General features: G+C 44.2%; 1 protein-coding gene across 1 annotated transcript in view; it reads left to right on the plus strand.

The window, feature by feature from the left end:
• Window positions 1–8,423: 8,423 nt before the first annotated feature.
• LOC132590613 (pleckstrin homology domain-containing family H member 1-like) overlaps window positions 8,424–21,747 on the plus strand; it is a gene marked incomplete at its 5' end in the record, with an annotated part of 85,812 nt that continues 72,488 nt past the window's right edge. Inside the window, 3 exons of the mRNA XM_060263586.1 lie at window positions 8,424–8,573; window positions 16,294–16,377; window positions 17,974–18,055. Of these exons, the coding sequence (XP_060119569.1) occupies window positions 8,424–8,573; window positions 16,294–16,377; window positions 17,974–18,055 (316 nt within the window). The remainder of the gene's footprint in view (window positions 8,574–16,293; window positions 16,378–17,973; window positions 18,056–21,747) is intronic.

Raw genomic sequence — 21,747 nt, forward strand, 5'->3', positions numbered from 1 at the left:
GGCAAAGCTGGCTGGCTGGGATGCCAGGCATTTGCATTTCAGGTTCAGTGCAGGAGAGAGGACATTTGCCTCACTTTCTAATGCAGACAGACAAGAGGACAAAACTTTCTGCAGCTCTGAAGTGAGGAATTTTCATTGGAGCATAAAACTACTTTCATGCATAAATTGGGAAGCAGGCTGGGAGTAATGTTGGCATGACATTGCCAGTGTGGGCCTTTGAAGAATCATAGAATCACAGAATCATAGAGATGGAAGAGACCTCCAGGGTCATGTAATCCAACCCCCTGCACAATGCAGGAAACTCACAGATACCTCCCCCTACATTCACAGGAGCTTCATTGCTGTCAGATGGCAATCCAGCCTCTGTTTAAAAACCTCCAAGGAAGGAGAGCTCACCACCTCCCGAGGAAGCCTGTTCCACTGAGGAACCGCTCTAATGGTTGGGACGTTCTTCCTAATGTTCGTAGGGCTTATTTTCTATGTTCGTAGGACTTCTTAAATTGCTTCATCAGACAGCTGACTACCCAGAAAGGAGTTTGTGTGCAGTATTTTATACTGTAGATTCAGGAGGCCTCATAACACTGTGAAGCTGGAGCGGGGAGGGAAACCTGCATGCACACTGGTGTCAGGGTAGCTTATTCAAAGCAACCTCTGCATGATAGTTATTGTGTATGTCAGATGTTTTTGCCTACAACTCCCATCAGCCCCAGCCAACATGGCCAATGGCTGGGGCTGATGGGAGTTGTAGGCAAAAACATCTGGAGAGCTACCGTTGGCCACCCCTGGTGTATGTGTGTGCTTGTCCTGTGCTCTGCAGGCAGGCCCAGTCAGGGCCCCTTGGAAGCAGAGCCCTCAGGTCTAGATACTGAGGCTTGAAAGTGTGGACTGGAGCTGGCCCACAAGTTTGTACCTAGTAGACCAGTTGATCCAGCAAGACAGCCTTCCCAAGCCTCAGCCTACATAGACTAGGAGGCAATGAGGCACATCTGCATTGCTGACAGGTGTTGAAGCTTCTGAGTTGTGCTTTAGCCCAGACCCTGCAAAGAAGTATCACTACCACTGCATGGCTTTGGGATGGGGTTGCACGCATCTAGTCCAGCACTTTGCCTCTTTGGATCACCTTGGCCCAGGCCTTCTGCTACCACTGTTCCTGCAGGGTAGGAATGGATCCTGGAGGATTATGGGTCTGGTTTTAAGACCTGCTTCATGGCTGCCTGGTAGGCTTTCCAATCCCCAGGTCCAGGCAGGGGATCCCACAGTTTTGCAAGCTCCACTACATTCCTAGCCAGCTGGCTAGTGGGGGGAAGCCCCATCCCAACTGCCAGAATATGCCTTTAGGTCTCCGCAGGTGTGACAGTAAGGTATGGGTTAAACATAAAACTAAGGAAAACCAAAGATGCACAGAGCCTGCGTCAGGTGACCTGAGGGTGGGGGCCAGAGTGCTCGGAACTCTCAGTGTGTGAGATTGTCAGCTAACGGCTGAGGGAGTCGGTTAGACCCTGACAGAGCCTGAGAGAGTTGGTGCCTGACAGAGTCTGAGAGAGCTGGTCTTTGAGGGAGGTGAGGCAGTAGCTAAGAAGAGTCTTCAAGAGAAGAAAAGCTGACTGCTAGCTCTATAAAAACAGCAAGGGGCTGTGTGTGACTAAGAAGGAGAGTCACGGTGAAGACCTAAACGGTCACAGACACATATACATCTCTTAAGAGCTAGAGAGGTGGAAGTCTTGGTGTTGAATTAAATATCTGTGGTTTATTTTAAAGTTCTCTGGTGCCTATAATTTGGGAAAACTCACAAAACTGCTGTGGTCCCCTATGAAGTGTATTATATATCCATCTGAAAACAAATACCCCGAAGAGACTAATATAGAGAGAAATCCAAATCATACCCACCCCTTGAGTACTAAATTCCTGAGGTAAAAGTTTTAAAAGGAAGAACTGAGGAGAAAGAGGGGCTGGGGTAGCAAAAAAACAGCACATAGAAGCGATCCAGTAAGACCGTGAGGCAGGTGCTGTTATAGCAGGTTATCAAACTCCTTAGGGTTTTAGAATGTTGTGTGCCTTTTAATTTGAGCAGGAAGTGAAAACTGCATTGGGAGGGGCCAGCAGCAGATCCCAATGTGAGTGAGTGATAGCACAGTCTTGTTTTGCTTTTGTTTCAGATGTCTTTTTATAAGAACCAGAGCCAGTAAGAGAGAGAGTGTGTGTGTGTGTGTGTGTGTGAGAGAGAGAGAGAGAGAGCACAATCTGTGCTTGTTTTGCATTGTTCCAGACATTTTTATGTAGGAAACTGTTTATGGGATGAAAGAAAATGCCACCTCTCTCTCTTTTCATTTGCATGTGTTAGTCTGAAGAAGTTGGTGGAAATACAGCAGCTCCTGTGAGTAAAGCCCCAGTGAGATCACAAAAGTGTGTGCTTTATTTATTCATTTTATCAGGTTTATATCCCGCCCTCCCCTTACGGGCTCAGGGCTGCTAACAACAGCTAAAAACAAACATAAAATATTAAAGAATAAAATATGTAATAAAAACATTTCCATGCATATTACAATCATCAATCCATTCATTAAAAGTCCAAGATGGAAAGGTTCTGATTTCCATTATGTTAGTTCAGTGAGATTGTCAGTGCTGTGGGATAATAGCCATCTCCCCATTAACCGTTGAAGGCGAATTAACTCTGTTTATTTTGGCTGCTTTGTGAGTATGTGTTCACTTTCATTTACTGGAATTACAGCTGCTGGGGGCTGAGGAAATGACGAACTGCACTGCTGTAGTTTTATTTATTTATTTTAGGAAACGGGAAAGTCTTCTGGCTCCACCCCCAAAGTCCCCAGGCATTTTCTGAGTTGGACCTGGCAACCCTACTACTTGGTGTCTATTTTAGGAGCCAGCATTGAAGACTCACTTGCAGGCTCCGACAGGGTGGCCTCAGGCAATACTGGCACCTTGTCAGCCAACAACTCTGCCATGTTAGGCTCTTCCTGGTTCTATTGGTTCTCTTCAGCCTTGGTGCCTCTGGCTACTCAGGGTCTTCCCCTGAGGATTCCGAGAACTTGAACTGGTCAGAGGAGTCATGACAGTACTGGCCCAAAGACTTCTTCAGAGAAGTTACATTTAGGGTCACAAGGCAATAACCAGAGATTCCTTTTTTAGACCTGACTTATGATGTTTAGCATCAGCTGATGGGGATACCAGCCTCCAGGTGGAACATGGAGATCCCCAGAATTGTAGCTGATCTTCAGACTAAAGATATGAGTCCCCCTGGAGAAAATGGATGCTTTGGAGGGTGGACTTTGTGGCACTGAACCCCATTGAGGTCCCTATCCACCCCAGGCTCCATCCCTAATTCTCCAGGAGTTCCCTAACCTGTATCTGGTAACCCTCCCCCAGCAGTGGCCAGGGGGGACCTGGTTAGGGTTGCCAGGTGTTTTCTACCTGCCAGCAGGGGGATTTGGAAGGCATTCGGGGGGGGGGGAGTTGGTGGTGTGCTGGTGTCACTTCCAGAAGTGATGTCATCACACCACTGCTGGGGCAATGTTCTACTCGTTAGGCAAAACTCTATGGTAAAACCAGCTACAAACCATAAAGTTTTGCCCAAAAAGTAGAGCATCACCCCCATTGTCACTGGCACAATGTTGTCACTTCCAGAAGTAACATCAGTGCATCACTGACAATGCACAGGGGCAGCTGTTTGGGGATGGAGTTCTCCCTGCTGGCCAGAGCCAGCAAAACTGTGGGATCTCTTACCCCCACCTGAGGACTGGCAAGCATAGACCTGGCAACACTATATCCATACCTTGGCAGGAGGTCTACCACAGCTGGAGTTGGTGTTCTTGCTTCTGCCAGTTCAGTTGTCCATGCTTTGTGCCTTCTTTTTTAATCTTTGCCCTCTCCATCTGAGGTCAATCAGGTGGCAATGGCTTCTGTTCTTCCTCCTGCTTGTCCTCCTTGCTATCACTATTCTATTGTGCCCACCCAAATAGAGTGAGTAAGTAGCAGCAATGAAGAAGAACAGCAGCAGGGGCCATTGCTTTACTCCCGAGAGTTGCCCAGCCACAAGAAGAGCAAACCCTGCAACAGCTAGCTCATTATCTGTATGGGGGATGGGATCTACTCTGGATTTGCTGCTCAAGGCCTCCAAAATCTGGAGCTAGTCTTGCCCCTTTACCTTTTGGTGAGGTTGGAGACAAGACTATTTTAATGACTTTTCACACCCATTCTCCTTTCACTTTTTTGTCCTCACTGTTAATGGAGGAGCTGTAGCTCAGTGGTTAGGGTTGCTAACAACCTGGGGAAAAAACATCATCCCCTTTAAGGAGGGACATTATCAGGCCTTGGATTCGGCGGATGCTCACAGAAGCTCAGCTCCTGAATCTTTCTGAGAGTTCCACCTCCTCCTTCCCACCTTGTCCATTGAATAGTAGGTGCAGCTGCATAACAATCCTGAATGAGCTCCACCATCTATTTTTCTACGAAACAACCCCTGGATATTATCTTCCTGGTGTTGTGTTGTTACTTACCCATGTGTCATGAAATGCTCCACCTGCTCATTTCCACACATTAAGCCTCTATTAAAGGGACAGTACACTTTTTCTCCAAGTTGTTGGCAACCCTATCAGTGGTGGATATCTGCTTGGCAAGCAGAATGGCCAGACTCAGTTCCTCGAATCTCCAGTTGAGGATCATGTGGTTGGTGATGTGAAAGACCTCTGCCTGAGACCCTGGATAGCCACTGCAATCAAAGTAGTCAATAATGACCTTGACAGACCAATGATCTAGCTCAAAATAAAACAAACCAAAAGAGGAAGCCGTGTAATTGACCAATGGAGAAAAGCACGAGGCTCATGGCAAAACAAAATACTGCAAAGACTGAATGTATTAAACAACTGAACACACAATAAAGAACTGCAAATTTCAGTTGCAACCCAGTTGCAAATCAATCACTAACTCGAGAAAATAAACACTGGTCCATGCTGACTGCATCTTTGCAATAGTCCTTAAAGAGCCCAAGCTCCAATTTTGCAGTCATATAAAGCTGGATTTAAGACTGAAAGTCTTGAAAGTTATTGAACATTCCAAGTGTGGAATCCAAAGCACAATGGTGGACCAGTAACGAACACATTTCTCAGATGACTACTTTGTCAGGCGCTGATCCGTTGTCTGAGGACTCTTTTCAGAAAAACAACCAAAATACATAAATCACAAGCTGTAAATAAAGTTACATTCTCCATGAATTACTCCTATGCACATAAAGCAAGCTTACCAAGTGCAACAATCACAGTTGCTCAGTTAGCAATGCTGGCGCTTCCAGTAGCCCAGGAAGGAGTTCCCCGGAGCGCTCGCAATCTAAAGGACTAATCAGCATCAGCTGTAAACATGCCACTCATAATTCATTAAGGTAACCATGCAGACATATATTATTTTTTTAAAAAAAACTCATTAATGAAACACTTTTATTATTTAAAATCAATCTATTTTAAAACACCTATAATCAGGTTGTAAGTAAACACTACCGAACATGTTCTTTATGAAAGAAAACATGCCAAATCCAAACTGCTGTTGTTGAGACCTTCAGGTGCCACAGTCCCAAGTTTGAAGGCCCAGAAGGACTCCTCTTTCAAAAGTACCCTTTGACAAGTCAAACTATCCAAATGTTCAAGCACCTTGTAGATGGTAAAAAAACAAAAATCCTCTGTGCCGTGGTGGGCCAACTGGACATGGTTCACAAGAGGGGCGTCTTGAACCAGCAGGCGAACCCTCGACTTGTGTTCAAGCACCCTGGTCCTTAAGGACCTGGTGGTACTGCCTATATAGACTTGGGACACCCACAGACCAGACAGTACACCACAGCATGTGACTGACATGTTGTGAATGATTTCAAAACAATCCTAACTCCATTGGGACTTGTAAATTCCTTAAGTTGCATAGATGGGGGGCAAAGAGAACATCTTCCTCATTTGAAGTGTCCCCTCAAAATAAGGCATCTTCATGCATTCACTCCTCATTTGTCTGCTGTAGTAAACAGGCTTCAGGTATGCTGTACAGCAAAAAAAGGGCACATAGGATGGATGGGGCAAGAACAGCTGCAGCTGTCTCATCTCCTGATTCAGCTGCAGATTTTATTTATTTATGTAGAAGCTTATAGTCTGCTCTTCTCCTGGGTCACACAGCTCAGGGCAGCTCACAACATTCAACAAAACAATCTATAAATGGAGATAAAATATACTTACAGAAACATTCATTTACAATCCATAAAATAGCAACCTAGTTCAGGCATCAGAATAAAATATGATCATTTGGCACCCAACCACGAGCCCCACTGTCTGCAGTCAAAAAATAGGCAGCCCTGCTAATAGGTCGTAGAAAACTGGCCTCAACCATCCGCCATGGAAAGCCTGTCAGAACAGCTCTGATTTAAACTCGAAGAAGAGACAGAAACTGCTATTACAAGCAGTGTTCCCTTTAAACTGAGTTAGCGTGAGCTAGCTTGGAGATTTTTAGCTTCCAGCTCACACATTTTTGTCTTAGCTCAGGACCCCCCCCCCCCCCCAAGCACACTAATTTAGGCAGTAGCTCACAACTTTCATGCCAGTAGCTCACAAAATAGAATTTTTTGCTCACAAGACTCTGCAGCTTAGAGGAAACATTGGTTACAACTGCTGAGATATGATCAACTGCTGTGGTATACCAGTTGCTGTGGTATGATCTGGGGCCCGTACACTTGAAGGATCAGCTTTCCCTGCATGCTTCCATGCAGCAGCTTCATTTCCCTATTATAGCCTGTCAGTACCCATCTTGACTAAAGCACATTCAGGAACAGTCTAGGCTTAAGCCTTTCCCGTGGCTTCGCCTTACCACTGGAATAGTCTCTCAAAAATGGTCCGAGGGGCTTCTCCCTGCTATCTAGTGTTGCTGCAAAACAGAACCATTCTGGAGAACCTTGAGAGTTTTACAGAACTTTGAAAGGTTAAAACGCTTGGGGCACTTTAGCTTGGAGAAACGTGGACTGCAGGGTGACATGATAGAGGTTTACAAGATTATGCATGGGACAGAGAAGGTAGAGAACGAAGTACTTTTCTCCCTTTCTCACAATACAAGAACTCATGGGCATTCAATGAAATTACTGAGCGGTCGGGTTAGAACGGATAAAAGGAAGTACTTCTTCACCCAAAGGGTGATTAACATGTGGAATTCACTGCCACAGAAGGTGGCAGCGGCTACAAGCATAGACAGCTTCAGGAGGGGAATGAATAAGCGTATGGAGCAGAGGTCCATCAGTGGCTGTTAGCCACAGCTTATTGTTGGAACTCTGTGTCTGGGGCAGTGATGCTCTGTATTCTTGTGCTGCGGCGGGGGAGCACAATGGAAGGGCTTCTAGACCCACTGGTGGACCTCTTGATGGCACTTGAAGGTTTTTTGGCCACTGTGTGACACAGAGTGTTGGACTGGATGGGCCATTGGCCTGATCCAACATGGCTTCTCTTATGTTCTTATGTTACCCAGACTGGGTAAAGGGGATGTACTTGCTGGTGGGAAAGCATGAGTTCTTTTAGATTGGTTTTAATATGTTTTTATATCTGTTGTTTAATGTTTGTTTTATAAAATTGTTTTTGCATTGCTGATACCTGCCTTAGTCCTGAGATGCTCAGGAGAAAGACAAGCTTATTAATACTTACATAAAATTTGCAATAGAACAAGTGTTCTCATTCTGGAGTAGCTCTGTATTAATGTTGTCGCAAGTTGTGAGCTAATGTTTTCAACATTGTTAGCGCCATGATACCAGTTAGCGGGGAAAATCTCATTATTAATTTGGTAAAAAATACCAAATGCTGCCTTGTTCAATAAATGTGGTGACTTCAGAGTGTGAAGAAGTGAACTTGATAGGACTGTTATAGGTTATACATAGTCCCTCTTGCAGTTATGTGTATCACCTTAGAAGCTACTTTTTCTGCTGAGGAAGTCCTACATTGTACAATATATAAACCCGTCTAGGAAGTTTTCTCTTGTTCTTGTTATAAGTTATCAGCCTCCATTACTCTACAGTTGCTGACTAGGTTTGGGTTCTTTTTCTTTCTTTCTTTTGAGATAAACAGTCTTATATTTGAGGTGTAAGCATTCATCCATATTTCATATCTTGCTATTTGTGAGTCATATTTCATGTCATCTTATACGCTTAGGATAACCTCTCTGTCCCAATGTTGTGTGATTCCAGGTATCTCTGTTAATACTCCTGAAAAACCTTCCTTCTTTCAGCCCTTTGATGTTATATTTTCATCAGGAGTCCCAAAGCTCTGGGCATGGAATTATAAAGAATAACAAAATCTTGACAATTCCTTAAGAGTTCCTGTGGATAGGAACTAATTATTAAATTAGTTATTAATTTCACCAAAGTCTAGCTATAATGTTTACAATGACCATGTGAGTGAATCTTTCAGGCTGAAGTGGTGGAAGAGAAGTTGAAACTTGCAAACATGAAAACAAGTGAATCAATTGAACACAAGAAATACCAGGAACTGATGAACAGTGTACAAGAAAAGGATGAACTGATAAACCAACTGGAAACACAACTGGAAGAGCAGGTAAAATGGATAATCTGTTTAGCAACCACCAATGGCAGTTTAATAAACAGGCAAATCTACTTTAACAGAATACAAAAGAAGTATCTTGCAATATCAGGAAATTACAGATCATAAGAGTAGCTATTAACAGTTGCTAAAATATTGTCAAATATTGGTATAATTCAAACAGAATTATTTAATATATTGCATAAGGAAGCAAGTAATGCTTAGATAGGATAACTTCATTGCTTTCAATTTGGCAAGTTTTCAATTAAATCATGTTTATGAGTTTTTTGTTCTGCTTAACAAGTGTATTTTCAGCTGAAAGCATGATAGAGGTGGTTAAGCCTTCCTTAGAACTGCCATATTAAAGTTTCCCAAATTGGTAGTCTAATTTGCACATAATGTACATGTTGTTCTGTTACCTTTCTGTACAACCATTTAGGAAACCGAATAAAAACTCAAAATTACAATCCAAAACCTTGGGCGGTTAATTGATCTGCAAGTACCATCACAGATTCTTTGCCAACAGCAATTGTTAATGCTGCCCCATTCCAAGTTTTCAGAACTCCAGTATGCTTTTTACCAATTACGCAAAGTGTATAATGAATATCAGTATATAGAAGATCATCAGATAACAGAGATAACTCTTTTGCTAAAGAATTTACAGCTCAATCCTGAGAACTGCCATGTAGCTGCGCTCGAGTGTAGAACTAGCATAGGCGGCTGCAGTTGGCTCCCAAAGGGGAAATGTTACGCCAGGCGGGGAGGAGGAGTGTGGGCAGACAAGCACGAGAGAAGCCATTGCCATGGTGATTGCACCCATGCCCACGCCATTGGCTCGCTGCCGAGGTGGGGGTGGAAGAGGGACAGGGTCGCGTAGGACCACGGAATCGGCCAGCCCATTGCATGTGACTGGAAGAGGAGGTGGAAAGCCTGTGCCTGAGAGGCTGTCAATCCCCTCACACTCTTCCCTGTTAGAGATTCTCCCAATGGCAGGCAGACAGGTAGAGGCATGCACAGATGAACAGGAAGCACACAGTGCAGGAGTTCGCTGCCATAAACAGTGGCTGGAATGTGTGTCTGGGAGTGAGCAGACCACCAAGTCCCACAGACACCCCCCACCCAGAGACCCCTGTGTTGCCCTGACACCTCCTGCTTTGTGCATGGAACACCTCCCCCGGGGGCCACAGAACTCAGAGTGCGAGCTACTGGGCATACATCCACTTCAACAGCCTCCCCCTTGTGCCCTGCACACAACATCCCTGTGGGGTCAGGTAGGCCATCAGCCCGGCCAGGCTGAGGGGTGGCAACCCACCTCCCCTGTTCAGCCACACGGGGGCAATGTGGCGGCTCATAGCCCTCTCCCCATCCACCCTCAAGAACCAAGTGTGCCCACCCTCCCTGCATTCCCTCGGAGAGGCCACTGACAGAGTGACAGAGGGGAGGCGCCCAGGGAACGTGCAGCAGATGCCAAGCAGGAGGGACAATGGAGGGCACAGCTCAGACTTTATTTTTCCAGAACAGAGTGTAACGGTTTCCCTGGTGTATGTTGGGCAATCTCGGCGGGGGTGGGGCTCCACTCAGAGTGGTGAGCAGGAACAGCTGAGAGAGTGGAGGGGAGGTAGAGCACCACACAGGAAGCCTCTGTGTTGGATTCCCACCTGCAAAACAGAGACAGAAATCAAGAGAACCTGCAGGGGCAGCAGCTGGAGGAGCAGGCTGTGTTTCAGCTGGGTGCTCTCTTAAAGGGACAGTCTCTGACCCACCTCCCCACAGGCATCCAAGGCAGAGGATAGACCAAGGGAAGGGTGCCAGCAGTGGCACGGGGGGAGGCCACCTCCCCCTGCCTGACCCTGCTGTAAGGTTGCCAAGTCCAATTCAAGAAATATCTGGGGACTTTGGGGGTGGAGCCAGGAGACATTGGGGGCAGAGCCAGGAACAAGGGTGTGACAAGCACAATTGAATTCCAAAGGGAGTTCTGGCCATCACATTTAAAGGGACCTCACACCTTTTAAATGCCTTCCCTCCATTGGAAATAATGAAGGATAGGGGCACCTTCTTTGGGGGCTCATAGAATTGGACCCCCTGGTCCAATCATTTTGAAACTTCGGGGGTACTTTGGGGAGTGGCACTAGATACTATACTGAAAATTTGGTGCCTCTACCTCAAAACACAGCTCCCCCAGAGCCCCCAAAACCTCCAGATCAATTCCCCATTGTACCCTATGAGAATCGATCTCCACATAGGGAATAATGAAGTGCTCAGCAGACAATTCCCTCCCCACCCCGTGCCGTTTCTGGCGACGCTGAAGCGAGGGAGTGGCCTCTCTACTTACAAGTTGCTGCCAACTTGTTCAAAGTAACACAGACACCCCATCCCAAGAGGAAGCCTTTCAATCGGAGACTGAAGCCTCCGGAGGTGGAAAGGCACATGGTCCTCTGGGGGAGGGGCTTCCCCCCGCTGGCCAGCTGACTGGGGGTGGGAAGGAGCCTGGGAAAGTGGAAGAACTCCTGCTGGGACCTGGGGATTTATACAACACACAGAGAGTAACACGGCAAAAGGACAAAAAAATCAAAGGTACATAACCCACCATGAAAACCAGCTTCTATTATTAAATTATACAAGGACAACAAAAATAAACTCAAATTCCACCATCATAAATTACAACATAACTTTTAGTCCTTAATAGAAAAAGAAGCAATAGCACCAAGAATCTTTCTTTTCATCCTATGGTAAAACTTCCCATCTCATTCCATGAAATCCTGGTGTAGTACTCCAGATGTTTAATGTCTGTCCAAAGTTGCAGCCAATAATCCAAGTTTCCAAGGACAAGGTCGTACTGAACCCTTGTTTCGCATAAGCTTCTTCAAGCTGCAACAATCCTGAATAACATGAATAATATACAATCACTATTTAGACCAATAAATTATTTTATAAACAGTATATTTTATAAAAAACATGCCAAATCCCAATCACTATTTGGTCTAAATAGTGATTGGGATTTGGCATGTTTTTTTATAAAATATACTGTTTATAAAATAATTTATTGGCTTGTGCTTTGGATATTTGTAATAAGTATTTAGCATTACTGTAGCTGGGTACTCTGTAGCTTTAAGGAACATGTTGAATTGTTGCACCTGCTGCATATAAGCCATTTAGCATGACTCACTGTAGCACCTTGTAGGTGTTCCTTCAAATATGCTGGCTGTTTGGCCTAACACTTAAGAGAAATTGCTATGAGGTTTGTTTATTTTATTCAGGGTTTAAAATGTTTTTATGGCTTATGTGCATATGGTTTTATTGTATCATTGTATATTATTCATGTTATTCAGGATTGTTGCAGCTTGAAGAAGCTCACGCGAAACAAGGGTTCAGTACGACCTTGTCCTTGGAAACTTGGATTATTGGCTTCAACTTTGGACAGACATTAAACATTTGGAGTACTACACCAGGATTTCATGGAATGAGATGGGAAGTTTTACCATAGGATGAAAAGAAAGACTCTTGGTGCTATTGCTTCCTTTTCTATTAAGGACTAAAGGTTATGTTGTAATTTATGATGGTGGAATTTGTGTTTATTTTTGGTGACCTTGTATAATTTAATAATAGAAGCTGGTTTTCATGGTGGGTTATGTACCTTTGGGACCTGGGGACTGGCAAGCCTAGTCTGCTGCCTGGTTCAAGAGTTGGAGACACTCACACACCACCTAGTCTTGAGCGAGAGGAGGACAGTGGGGGTGCACAGTTGCACTTACTCAGCCATGGGCAACAGTCCTCGCATGCTGAGCCTCCGGGAGCCAGGAACCTGTGGAAACCTGGAAACAAGAGCAGTTAGCACCAGGGGAGAGACCTCGCTCTCCCCCTCTCAAGTCAAAGATACTGTCAAAGCAATCGCGCAGTGAAGAGCCCATCACCAACGTGCCTGTCCCTCGCTCTAAGTCCATGTGGCAAGGAGCTTCCCGTCAGAGCCCCTTGCCACACGTGCCTGTCCCTAACAACTGAGTTGTGCCGGGCCAGAGCAGAAGTATTTCTAGGAGGGGGGGGAACAGTGATTGGCTGTGGGGGAGGGGGCTCATCAGCCTGAGGCACGAGGGGATTGGTGAGGAAATTACACCACTCCCTAAGGGGTTTATGAGCTTGCACAGCAGATGGGACAACCTTTGGTTTTGGTTTCAATTAGTGCCTATAGGATATGCTACTGTTTTTGCAGACGTAACTTTATGCCTCTCGGGGGGGGGGGGGCATGTCATGGCCCGAACAACTTAGGGAGCCGCCTAAGACAGGCTGTGCCCCCAACACCACCCCCTCCTGCGCCGGAGCATGTCGCTCCGCCGCACTTCCGCCAACGCTTGGGCGCAACCGTACAGTGCCGCCGTTTTTGGGCACAGCAGTGCTTCGGCAGCCCCACACCAACGTAAGTGCCCTCCTGCACAGCAGGACTGGACTTATGCTGGCGCTAATGCAATTTCTGCCAACATGGGGGATGGTTTGCTCCCAAAGCACTTTGGGTCCCCCCATAGGATTGTGCTTTTAATATGCAATTAGAAGGAAGAGAATCCTAGCATGCAGAAAGGTTAGTCTGGACTTCAGCGTTTTCATGAGCACTCAGATTGTTATTGAATCCCAGTTTTAAATAAAAACCTTTGAAACTCAGTTGTGTAAAAAGAAACCGATCAGATCTTTGGATAAGCTATATCCAAAGGAACATGCCAAAAAAGAACTGCAGAAAGTACTAGATGAAAAACAGCAATTACTCTCTGAGCTGAATTCCATGGAAAAATTGTTTGCTGACCTCTTCAAACGATCTGAGAAACGGAAAGAGGCCATAGAAGGATTTCAAAAGAATGAAGAGGCTCTGAAGAAGTGTGTTGAAGACTATGCTGCCAGAGCTAAGAAGGAAGAGCAGAGATATCAGGCTCTGAAAGCACATGCAGAAGAAAAGCTATGCCAAGCTAATAAAGAGATAGCTGAAATAAGCAGCAAAGCGAAAGTGGAAGTGATGGCACTGCAGGCTGCATTGCGCAAGGAACAAGTGAGAGTCCAGTCACTGGAGAGGCTTATGGAACAGAAGGTGAAGGAAAAAGACGAACTGACAAAAATCTGTGATGACTTGATTTCGAGGATGGAGAAAAAGTAAATCTGTTCTAATATTCATTGTAAATAGTTCTTTTTGTTTAATTAAAATAAAAAGTGTTTTTAAAAAACATTTTAATTGTATTTAATTGTTTTTAAATTGTAATTATAAATGTTTGAACTGATTGTTAGCCTCCCCTGAGTCTGCTTGCAGAGAGGGCAGGATAAAAGTCTAAAGTAATAAATGTAATAATAAATAATATATTCTGTATAGCCTGCAAAATTTTCAAAGACAAAAGCACCTGAAAGATTGGACTGCTTCCATGCCCTCCATCAGTAGGTAATGCCACCCATTTTGGCTCCATTTGACTTACTGATGTACCATCTAAAATCATTTTACTGTTATTAAATATAAAGATCACTTTTTTTTCCTGCTGCTCTCAACCTGAAAGAGCTGTGGAATGAACTGATAAATATTCCCTCTTTGTATTTTTAGTAGGCAGACTAAATTACATTTAAAAGAGGGGGGCAGAATACAGAAAAAGGTATGAGATACTATTCTTTAATACTAGTTACTCTTAGAAGCGGGTTAAAAGCGAAGTAACAGAAAACATGGAATTAACTGCAAGCCCTCAACAAATTCAATGAAAGCAAAGCATTCCCTGGTCCCCTCGTTGCACTGGTGGGACATCCCTGGCATGATGACATCACCTGGAAATGATATCATCATGTCTGGGACATCATTTGGCAATGCTCTAGTTTTTGGACAAAACTCTGTGGTAAAATTGGCTTCAATCCGAGTTTTGCCCTCAAACCAAAGTGTCACTGTACAGTGTCACTGTGTGGGGGTGGGATTTCCCCCTCCCACTGGCCAGTTGGCTGGCAGTGGGCAGAAACCCTGAAAACTGGGGGGAAACCCATGGGGACCTGGGGACTGGCAACCCTACCTTGGGCTTCCCATACATCTCAGTCTCAACTGTGACCTGCCTTATTGACTAGAACAAAAGGAAATTGGCAGAAGTCTCTTTTCACAGCATAAATTTGGTAGAAAATGATCTGTACATTTTGCTTTCTACTTCTGAATCTAGAAGGCCTAGATATTTGCCTTTTAAAAAATAAAAGCTAGGAATCCAGGAAAGCTAATAGGCCAAACAAGTACTCAGTGGCATGTTCAGATTCTGGTTAAAACCCAGCCACCTAGACTGCAATCCTGTACTTACTTTCCTTGTGGTAGATCTTAGGCCCCAGACTTTTTGAGCCTGTGGAAACCGTTCGAATTCTGACACAGATTGGTGAGCACAGTCACAAAATGGCTGCCATAGGAGGCAGAGCCAACCAGACACAGAGAGAAAGCCTGAGCGCAGGGAAGAAAATGAATACTATTTTAAAATACACTGGGAAAGAGGAGTAAGGAAGAGAAAAAACAACACTATACTACCAACTGATGCCCAAATATTATTTTAATTTGGCCTGGCAACTGGCAGGCCGGAGGGTGGGCATTTATTTGTTATTCAATTTATATACCTCCTCTCCCCCACAAAGTGAGGCTCAGAGCAATTCATGATAGTATAAAATAGACATAATAAACATGGGAGGATTTGTGGTGTCATGTGCGCTGTGACATCACTTCCAAGGAAAAGCCAGAAATGTTGGTGGATAGGTCTAGGAATCGCCAGAATCCAAACCTTTTCAGTATTTTCTAGAGCTATGCACTGTCATTTCCAGTTCTCCCTGAAAGTGGTACCACCACACATATCCCCAACATTTTTTAAAAAATGCAAAGCAGGTTGTCAACAGGAGACCTACCACCATAGTGAAAGGTCTGGTAACCCTAATCTGCACAGCCAATCAGATCTCCAGTGGCCAATCAGAAGCTCTGCTCGGCAACATGTTGTGGAGATACTTTGCCACCAGTTTAAGTTTCCTAAATGTATGCTTGCGTGGTGCATCCAATATAAGGTAGGAACTGAGTATATTCTTTGGATAATACGTATTTGTGGAAACAGGATTTCCAGTCATTGGCATAAATTTAACTCAAGGCACTCTGCCATGATAATCACATAGTACTGAGTCTTTTTGATTGTTTGTTTTGTTTTAATCACCACATTAGTTGTCCAGTGGGTGTTGGGGAGGGTAGCTATCCACTTCTGTTTCTTCCCGCTTGAGGCTGCTGCAGTTGCTTGTTGTTCCTCACTATTTATAATCCTCAGCTAAGGAATCATTTTGGCTCATCTTCAGAGAACATGCTGCAGTGGCTGTTGGAGTGTAACCCTCTCTTCCTCCTCCCTTTCACTCAAGACTGTTGATTGTCCCCATGTTCATTTGTCATCATTGCTTGCACTCCAGCTCATTTTCATGGAATTCTGGGATTAGAACATAAGACACTGGCCTATAGGTGAACGTTTGGACAGTCTTTCTTGTCCTTTAACCTTAAGCAATATGAATGAATACATAACCTTGGGGTGTTCAGCCTTGTAGGGCTTTCATGCAGTTTGCACCCTTTCCCCACTACCATCCCTGGGTGCAAGTCCATAAGATCTTCAATATATCCCTTTCAATTGCACAAGCAAGATATCTTGTAAAAGGATACTCAAGCACATTTATGAAAAATGAGATCAAATTGACTCTAGTGCTTTCCTAACACTTTCGTCTTTTTCTTTTACAGAAGCGATTGAGAGCACAAGAAGCTAAAATTGTTCAAGAAAAAGCTGCCAAAATTAAGGACTGGGTGACAGTTAAGCTGAAAGAGGTGGGCATTTGTCTCCTCTTTTCTGAGCTGTACTGGTTGAAATATTTATTAGTGTGTGATAGAAAAGCTTCATGGACAACAGCAATACAGCATTCATGAAAACAGAATTCTTTATTAGGAATATTTCAAACACAAGCTATGTTTCACTGTGTATGGCTTACTAAAGAGCTGCTGTTTTTTACATCCCTGTATGTTTTCACAACTGTGCTGACACAAAAATGGGCTTTTAGGCCCACTATTTCATGGCCATCCTTTACTTGGCAGCTGTCCAATGCTACCTGTTATTTATTTATCCATTCATTCATCTATACTCTACCTTTCTCTCCAATGGGAACCCAAAGTGGATTGCATCCTTTGCTCTCCATTTTATTTTCATAACAACCCTGTGAGGCAGTTAGGCAAAGATAGTGTGACTGGCTCAAGGTTGTTCAGTAAGCTTCCATAGCAAAGTGGCTATACTGATTTTTTTCTCTCTGCTTATGGGGGTCCTGTCTAAGGATCCTTGGGGAAACCACTGCATTGACACTATCATCAGGAGTCTTTTTAGGTGAAATATGAGAATATACATAGTTGGATTCAAAGGACCACAAGCAGAGCTCCGTTAGTTAGATGGGCTTTTCAATCCTCACTTTCCTTTTGCAGCCTTCACATTGTCCCAAAACAGGTCCTCAGAACTTGGGGAACCCCCCAGAAGGCCTTGGGATATAACATTATGGGGATTTGCAGTTAGGGGTGCCAACCTGGAGATCTCCTGGAATTACAACTGCTCTCCAGATTATAGGGATCATTGCCTCTGAAGAAAATGGATTCCTCAGAGGATGGACCCTGTAGCATTATATCCCCTACTCAATTCCACCCTCTCCAGGTATCACCTGCAAATATCTGGGAATTTTCTAACCCATATTTGGTAACACTATCTGCAGTGAGAAAGATTAATCAAAAAAAATCTCTCTTACATCACAGAAGTGCCTATTTTTATTTATATAGAAAATGTATATACTGGCTTTCCAGGGCTGTGCTCATGGCCTTTTCACTTACAGTAGAGAGACTTTGGATCTAACCCATAGTGTCCAGTTATATGCTCTTCTTTTCTGGTGCAATTGGCTGTTGAGTTGGCCCTGTAAAAATTCAAGTTTATAGTACAATCTCTGAATTTAGTTAGTAATTTAGTTAAGTGAGTCCAGCTTCATTGAACTTAGTAGATGTTGGTGTGTGTGGCTACAAAGTGATAGGGTAAAGCAGGGCTTTTTTTTTTAGCAGGAACACACAGGAATGCAGTTCTGGCTGGCAAAGCATCAGAGGGTATGGCCTAATATGCAAATGAACTCCTGCCAGGCTTTTTCTACAAAAAAGCGCAGTGGTGACATCATGGAGTATGGCCTAAGATGCAAATGAGTTCCTGCTGGGCTTTTTCTACCAAAAAAGCCCTGGGGTAAAGGAGTATTCCAAGTAGTGAGACTTTAAAAAGTTCTTTGATTGAATTAATTTTAATTATAAAAAAGATTTCATTTAATTAAGAAACCTGCACAGAACCTTTGTAAATGAAAAGGTATTTCAAATGATTCTTTTTCATAGTTTTCCTCCATTGTTTTACAGCTTGAGCTGGAAAACCATTACCTTAGGAGTTGCAACCTGAGGTTGACAGAGCAGATTGAAGCACTTCAGAAAGCTTTGAAGGGTAAATGTGTTTTTTTAAACTGATCACTAATGTCTAGGAATCAATAGGGTAATTGGAAGCAAGAATCCTCAGTTCTGTTCCTGCTATCACATTGTTGGGTAGTTAATAAAGGTGGGCAAAAACCGGGAAAATGGAGGTTCATCCAGGTTTGTGGTGTCTCACTCATTTACTGAGCTGGTTCATTTCATGAGGTTTGCGATTTGGTAGAATTGCACCCCTGTGGGCTAGAGATTCTGAACTCACAGCGAGTCTCCAGCTGACTCTCCTCTACTTGCCTACCAAGTTTGGTGAGTATTGGATTTAGGAGGGCCTGAGATACAGCTCCCCAAAGCAGGTGACCCCAGGAAAGTGCTCTGTGGGGAAATCACAGCCACAGGTTCAGGAGGAGTATGTTGAGGCAGCAAACTTGCAGACCTTCCCAGGGTGTCCGTCTACCTGCCCTTCAAGTTTAGAGGGGATTGGCTTGGGGGGTGAGTACTGCCCACCTCCTCCTCATAGACATTGTTGCTGCAGACGGGCAATTCTTCTTGGGCTCAGGAGGTGTTCATCTACCTGCCTCCCCCTAGTGATAGGGTTTAGGGGGTTGGACCGCCAAACTCCCATTTGGGCCTTGGAGGAGGGCACCTGCCCACCTTCTCATGGTGGAGATGGATTCTGGCAGTGGCCAACCCTTCTCCTCAGGCCTCAAAGGCAGTTACCCACCTGCCTCCCCCTGATGATCCACCACACTCCCCCTGGGCCTGGGAGGTGGTGCACCTCATTATGGATATGGGTTCTGGGGTTCACCAACCCTTCTCCTTGGACCTGGGAGGTGGTCACCCACTTACCTCCTGTAGATGGGGAAACCTTGGATGTAGTCAAAATAGCTTGCTTGTACATTTGGATGTTTGATGAAGTTGAGGTTTGCATAGGTGGATGTCGGTCCATGAGGTAGGTGCGGTGCTATGAGGTAGATCTTGGTTCATAGAATCATAGAGTTGGAAGGGATCTCCAGGGACATCTAGTCCAACCCCCTGCACAATGCAGGAAATTCGCAAATACCTCCCCCACCTCCAGTTACCCCACCCCATGCCCAGAAGATGGCAAAACCCCCCCCAACAACTTAGCACTGATGCAACCCTTTCTGACCTCCCTCTCCCAAACTGCCTAAGTTAACAGAATCAGCATTGCTGTCAGTCGCTGTTTGAAAACCTTCAAAGAAGGAGAGCCCACCGCTTCCTGTTCCACTGAGTAATTGCTCTGTCAAGAAGTTCTTCCTAGTATTTTGATGAAAACTCTTTTGATTTAATTTCAACCAATCAGTTCTGGTCTGAAAACAACTCCACAGCATTCTTTATATGACAGCCCTTCAAGTACTTGAAGATGGCAATCATATCACGTCTCCTCTCCAGGCTAAACATACCCAGCTTCTTCAGCCTTTCCTCATAGGACTTGGTCTCCAGACACCTCATCACCTTCATTGCCCTCCTCTGGACATGTTCCAGCTTGTCTATATCTTTCTTAAATTGTGGTGCCCAAGATAGAACACATTACTCTAGGTGAGATTTAACAAGAGCAGAGCAAAGTGATACCATCACTTTGCATGACCTGGACACTATTCTTCTGTTGATACAGCCTAAAATCACATTTGCCTTTTTAGCTACTGCATCACACTACTAACTAATGTTTGGTGCATGGTCTACTAAGACCCAAGATCCTTTTTGCACATACCACTGCCGACACAAGTCTCCCTCATCCTATAATTTTGCATTTGATTTTTCCTACCTAAATGCAGAACTTTACATTTATCCCTGTTAAAATTCATTTTCTTTGTTGTAACCCAGTTTTCCAGTCTGTCAGCATCATCTTGTATCCTCTGTCTTCTACCATATTTACTACCCCTCTCAATTTAGTATCATCTGCAAATTTAGTAACCATTCCCTCTATTCCTTCATCCAAACCATTTATAAAGATGTTGAACAAAACAGGCCCCATGACCAATTCCTGAAGCACTCCATTTGTCACTCCTCTTCAAGAGGATGAGGAACCATTCACAAGCACTCTTTGAGTGTGATCTGTCAACCAGTTACAGATCCATCTAACAGTAACAGGATTCAAACCACATTTTACCAACTTGTCAACAAGAACAGTATGTGGAATCTTATCAAAAGCCTTATTGAAATTAAAATAAACTATGTCTAGAACATTCCCCTGATCCAGCAAGGTAGTAACCTTCTCCAAAAAAGAGATAAGGTTAGTTTGATAAAGCTCTTTTTCTAGCAGGAGCTCCTCTGCCACGCTCCCCTGATGTAGCCAATCCTCCTGGATCTTACAGTAGGCCCTGTACTAAAAGCCCTCTAAGCTCTTGGAGGATTGGCTACATCAGTGGGCGGGCCTAATATTCAGAGGCAGGGCTCTTTTTCTAGCAGGAGCTCCTCCGCATATTAGGCCACACCCCCTGATGTAGCCAATCCTCCAACAGCTTAGAGGGCTCTCAGTACAGGGCCTACTGTAAGCTCCAGAAGGATTGGCTACATCAGGGGGGCATGGCCTAATATGCAGAGGAGCTCCTGCTAGAAAAAGAGCCCTGTGGAGAGGAGCTCCTGCTAGAAAAAGTCCTGGTTTGACATGACTTCTTGAAAAACCCATGCTGGCTCTTATTTGACAGCCATCATTTCTAAATATACAAGAACTGACTGTTTGATTGTTTGTTCTAAAACGTTTCCAGGTATGGGTCAGTAGTTACCCAGATCCTCCTTTTCTCCCTTCTTGAAGATGGGAACAACATTTGCCCTCCTCCAAACTTCTAGCACCTCACCTGTTCTCCAAGAATTCTCAAAAATAATGGAAAGGAAAGGAAAGGTCCCCTGTGCAAGCACCAGTTGTTTCCGACTCTGGAGTGACGTCGCATCACAACATTTTCATGGCAGACTTTTTATGGGCAGAGACTCAAATATTGCATCTGTAAATTCTTTTAGTACCCTTGGATGTAATTCATCTGGCCCTGAGGATTCTACCCAGCATAACTCTTAAGTCTGTCAAAATTTGCATTCCTGAAGTCTAGCCTATATGTCTGACTACATACAGCTTTTCCCTTCCCCAAGACTAAATTCCAAAATAACATGGTCACTACTACCCAGGGTGCCCACTACTTTCACCCTGTCAATCAGTTCTTCCCTTTTGGTGAGAATTAAACCCCAGATAGCAGATTCCTTGTTTCCCTCTCTACTTTCTGGAAAATGAAGTTGTCAGCAAGACAAGTCAGGAATTTATTTGACCTTTTATTTTTAGCAGAGTTAGACTTCCAACAGATATCCAGGTAATTGAAATCTTCCATGAGCACTGTTTCCCATCTCTTTGAGAATTTTGTAATCTGTTCTAGGAGTGTGTCATCCAAGTCCTCTGCCTGGCTTGGTGGTCTATAGCAGACCCCCACCATAATATTACTATTGGTTTTTACTCCGTTTATTTGTACCCATAGGCTCTCAGCTGAACTTCTACATATTCACATATTTCTTCATAAGCATATACCTATTTTACTTATAAAGCTACTCCTCCCCCCCCCCCTTCCTTATTTGTCTGTCTCTTTTAAACAAATTGTATCCCCCAATCCTAATATTCCAATTGTGAGTGTCATCCCACTAATTTTAGCATGGCATGTCTTTCAGTAGTGATGCATCATCAAAATGCTGATTAGCATTATTTGCCTACAA

The sequence above is a fragment of the Heteronotia binoei genome, unplaced genomic scaffold (assembly GCF_032191835.1).
Source record: "Heteronotia binoei isolate CCM8104 ecotype False Entrance Well unplaced genomic scaffold, APGP_CSIRO_Hbin_v1 ptg000334l, whole genome shotgun sequence".
Taxonomy (NCBI): domain Eukaryota; kingdom Metazoa; phylum Chordata; class Lepidosauria; order Squamata; family Gekkonidae; genus Heteronotia; species Heteronotia binoei.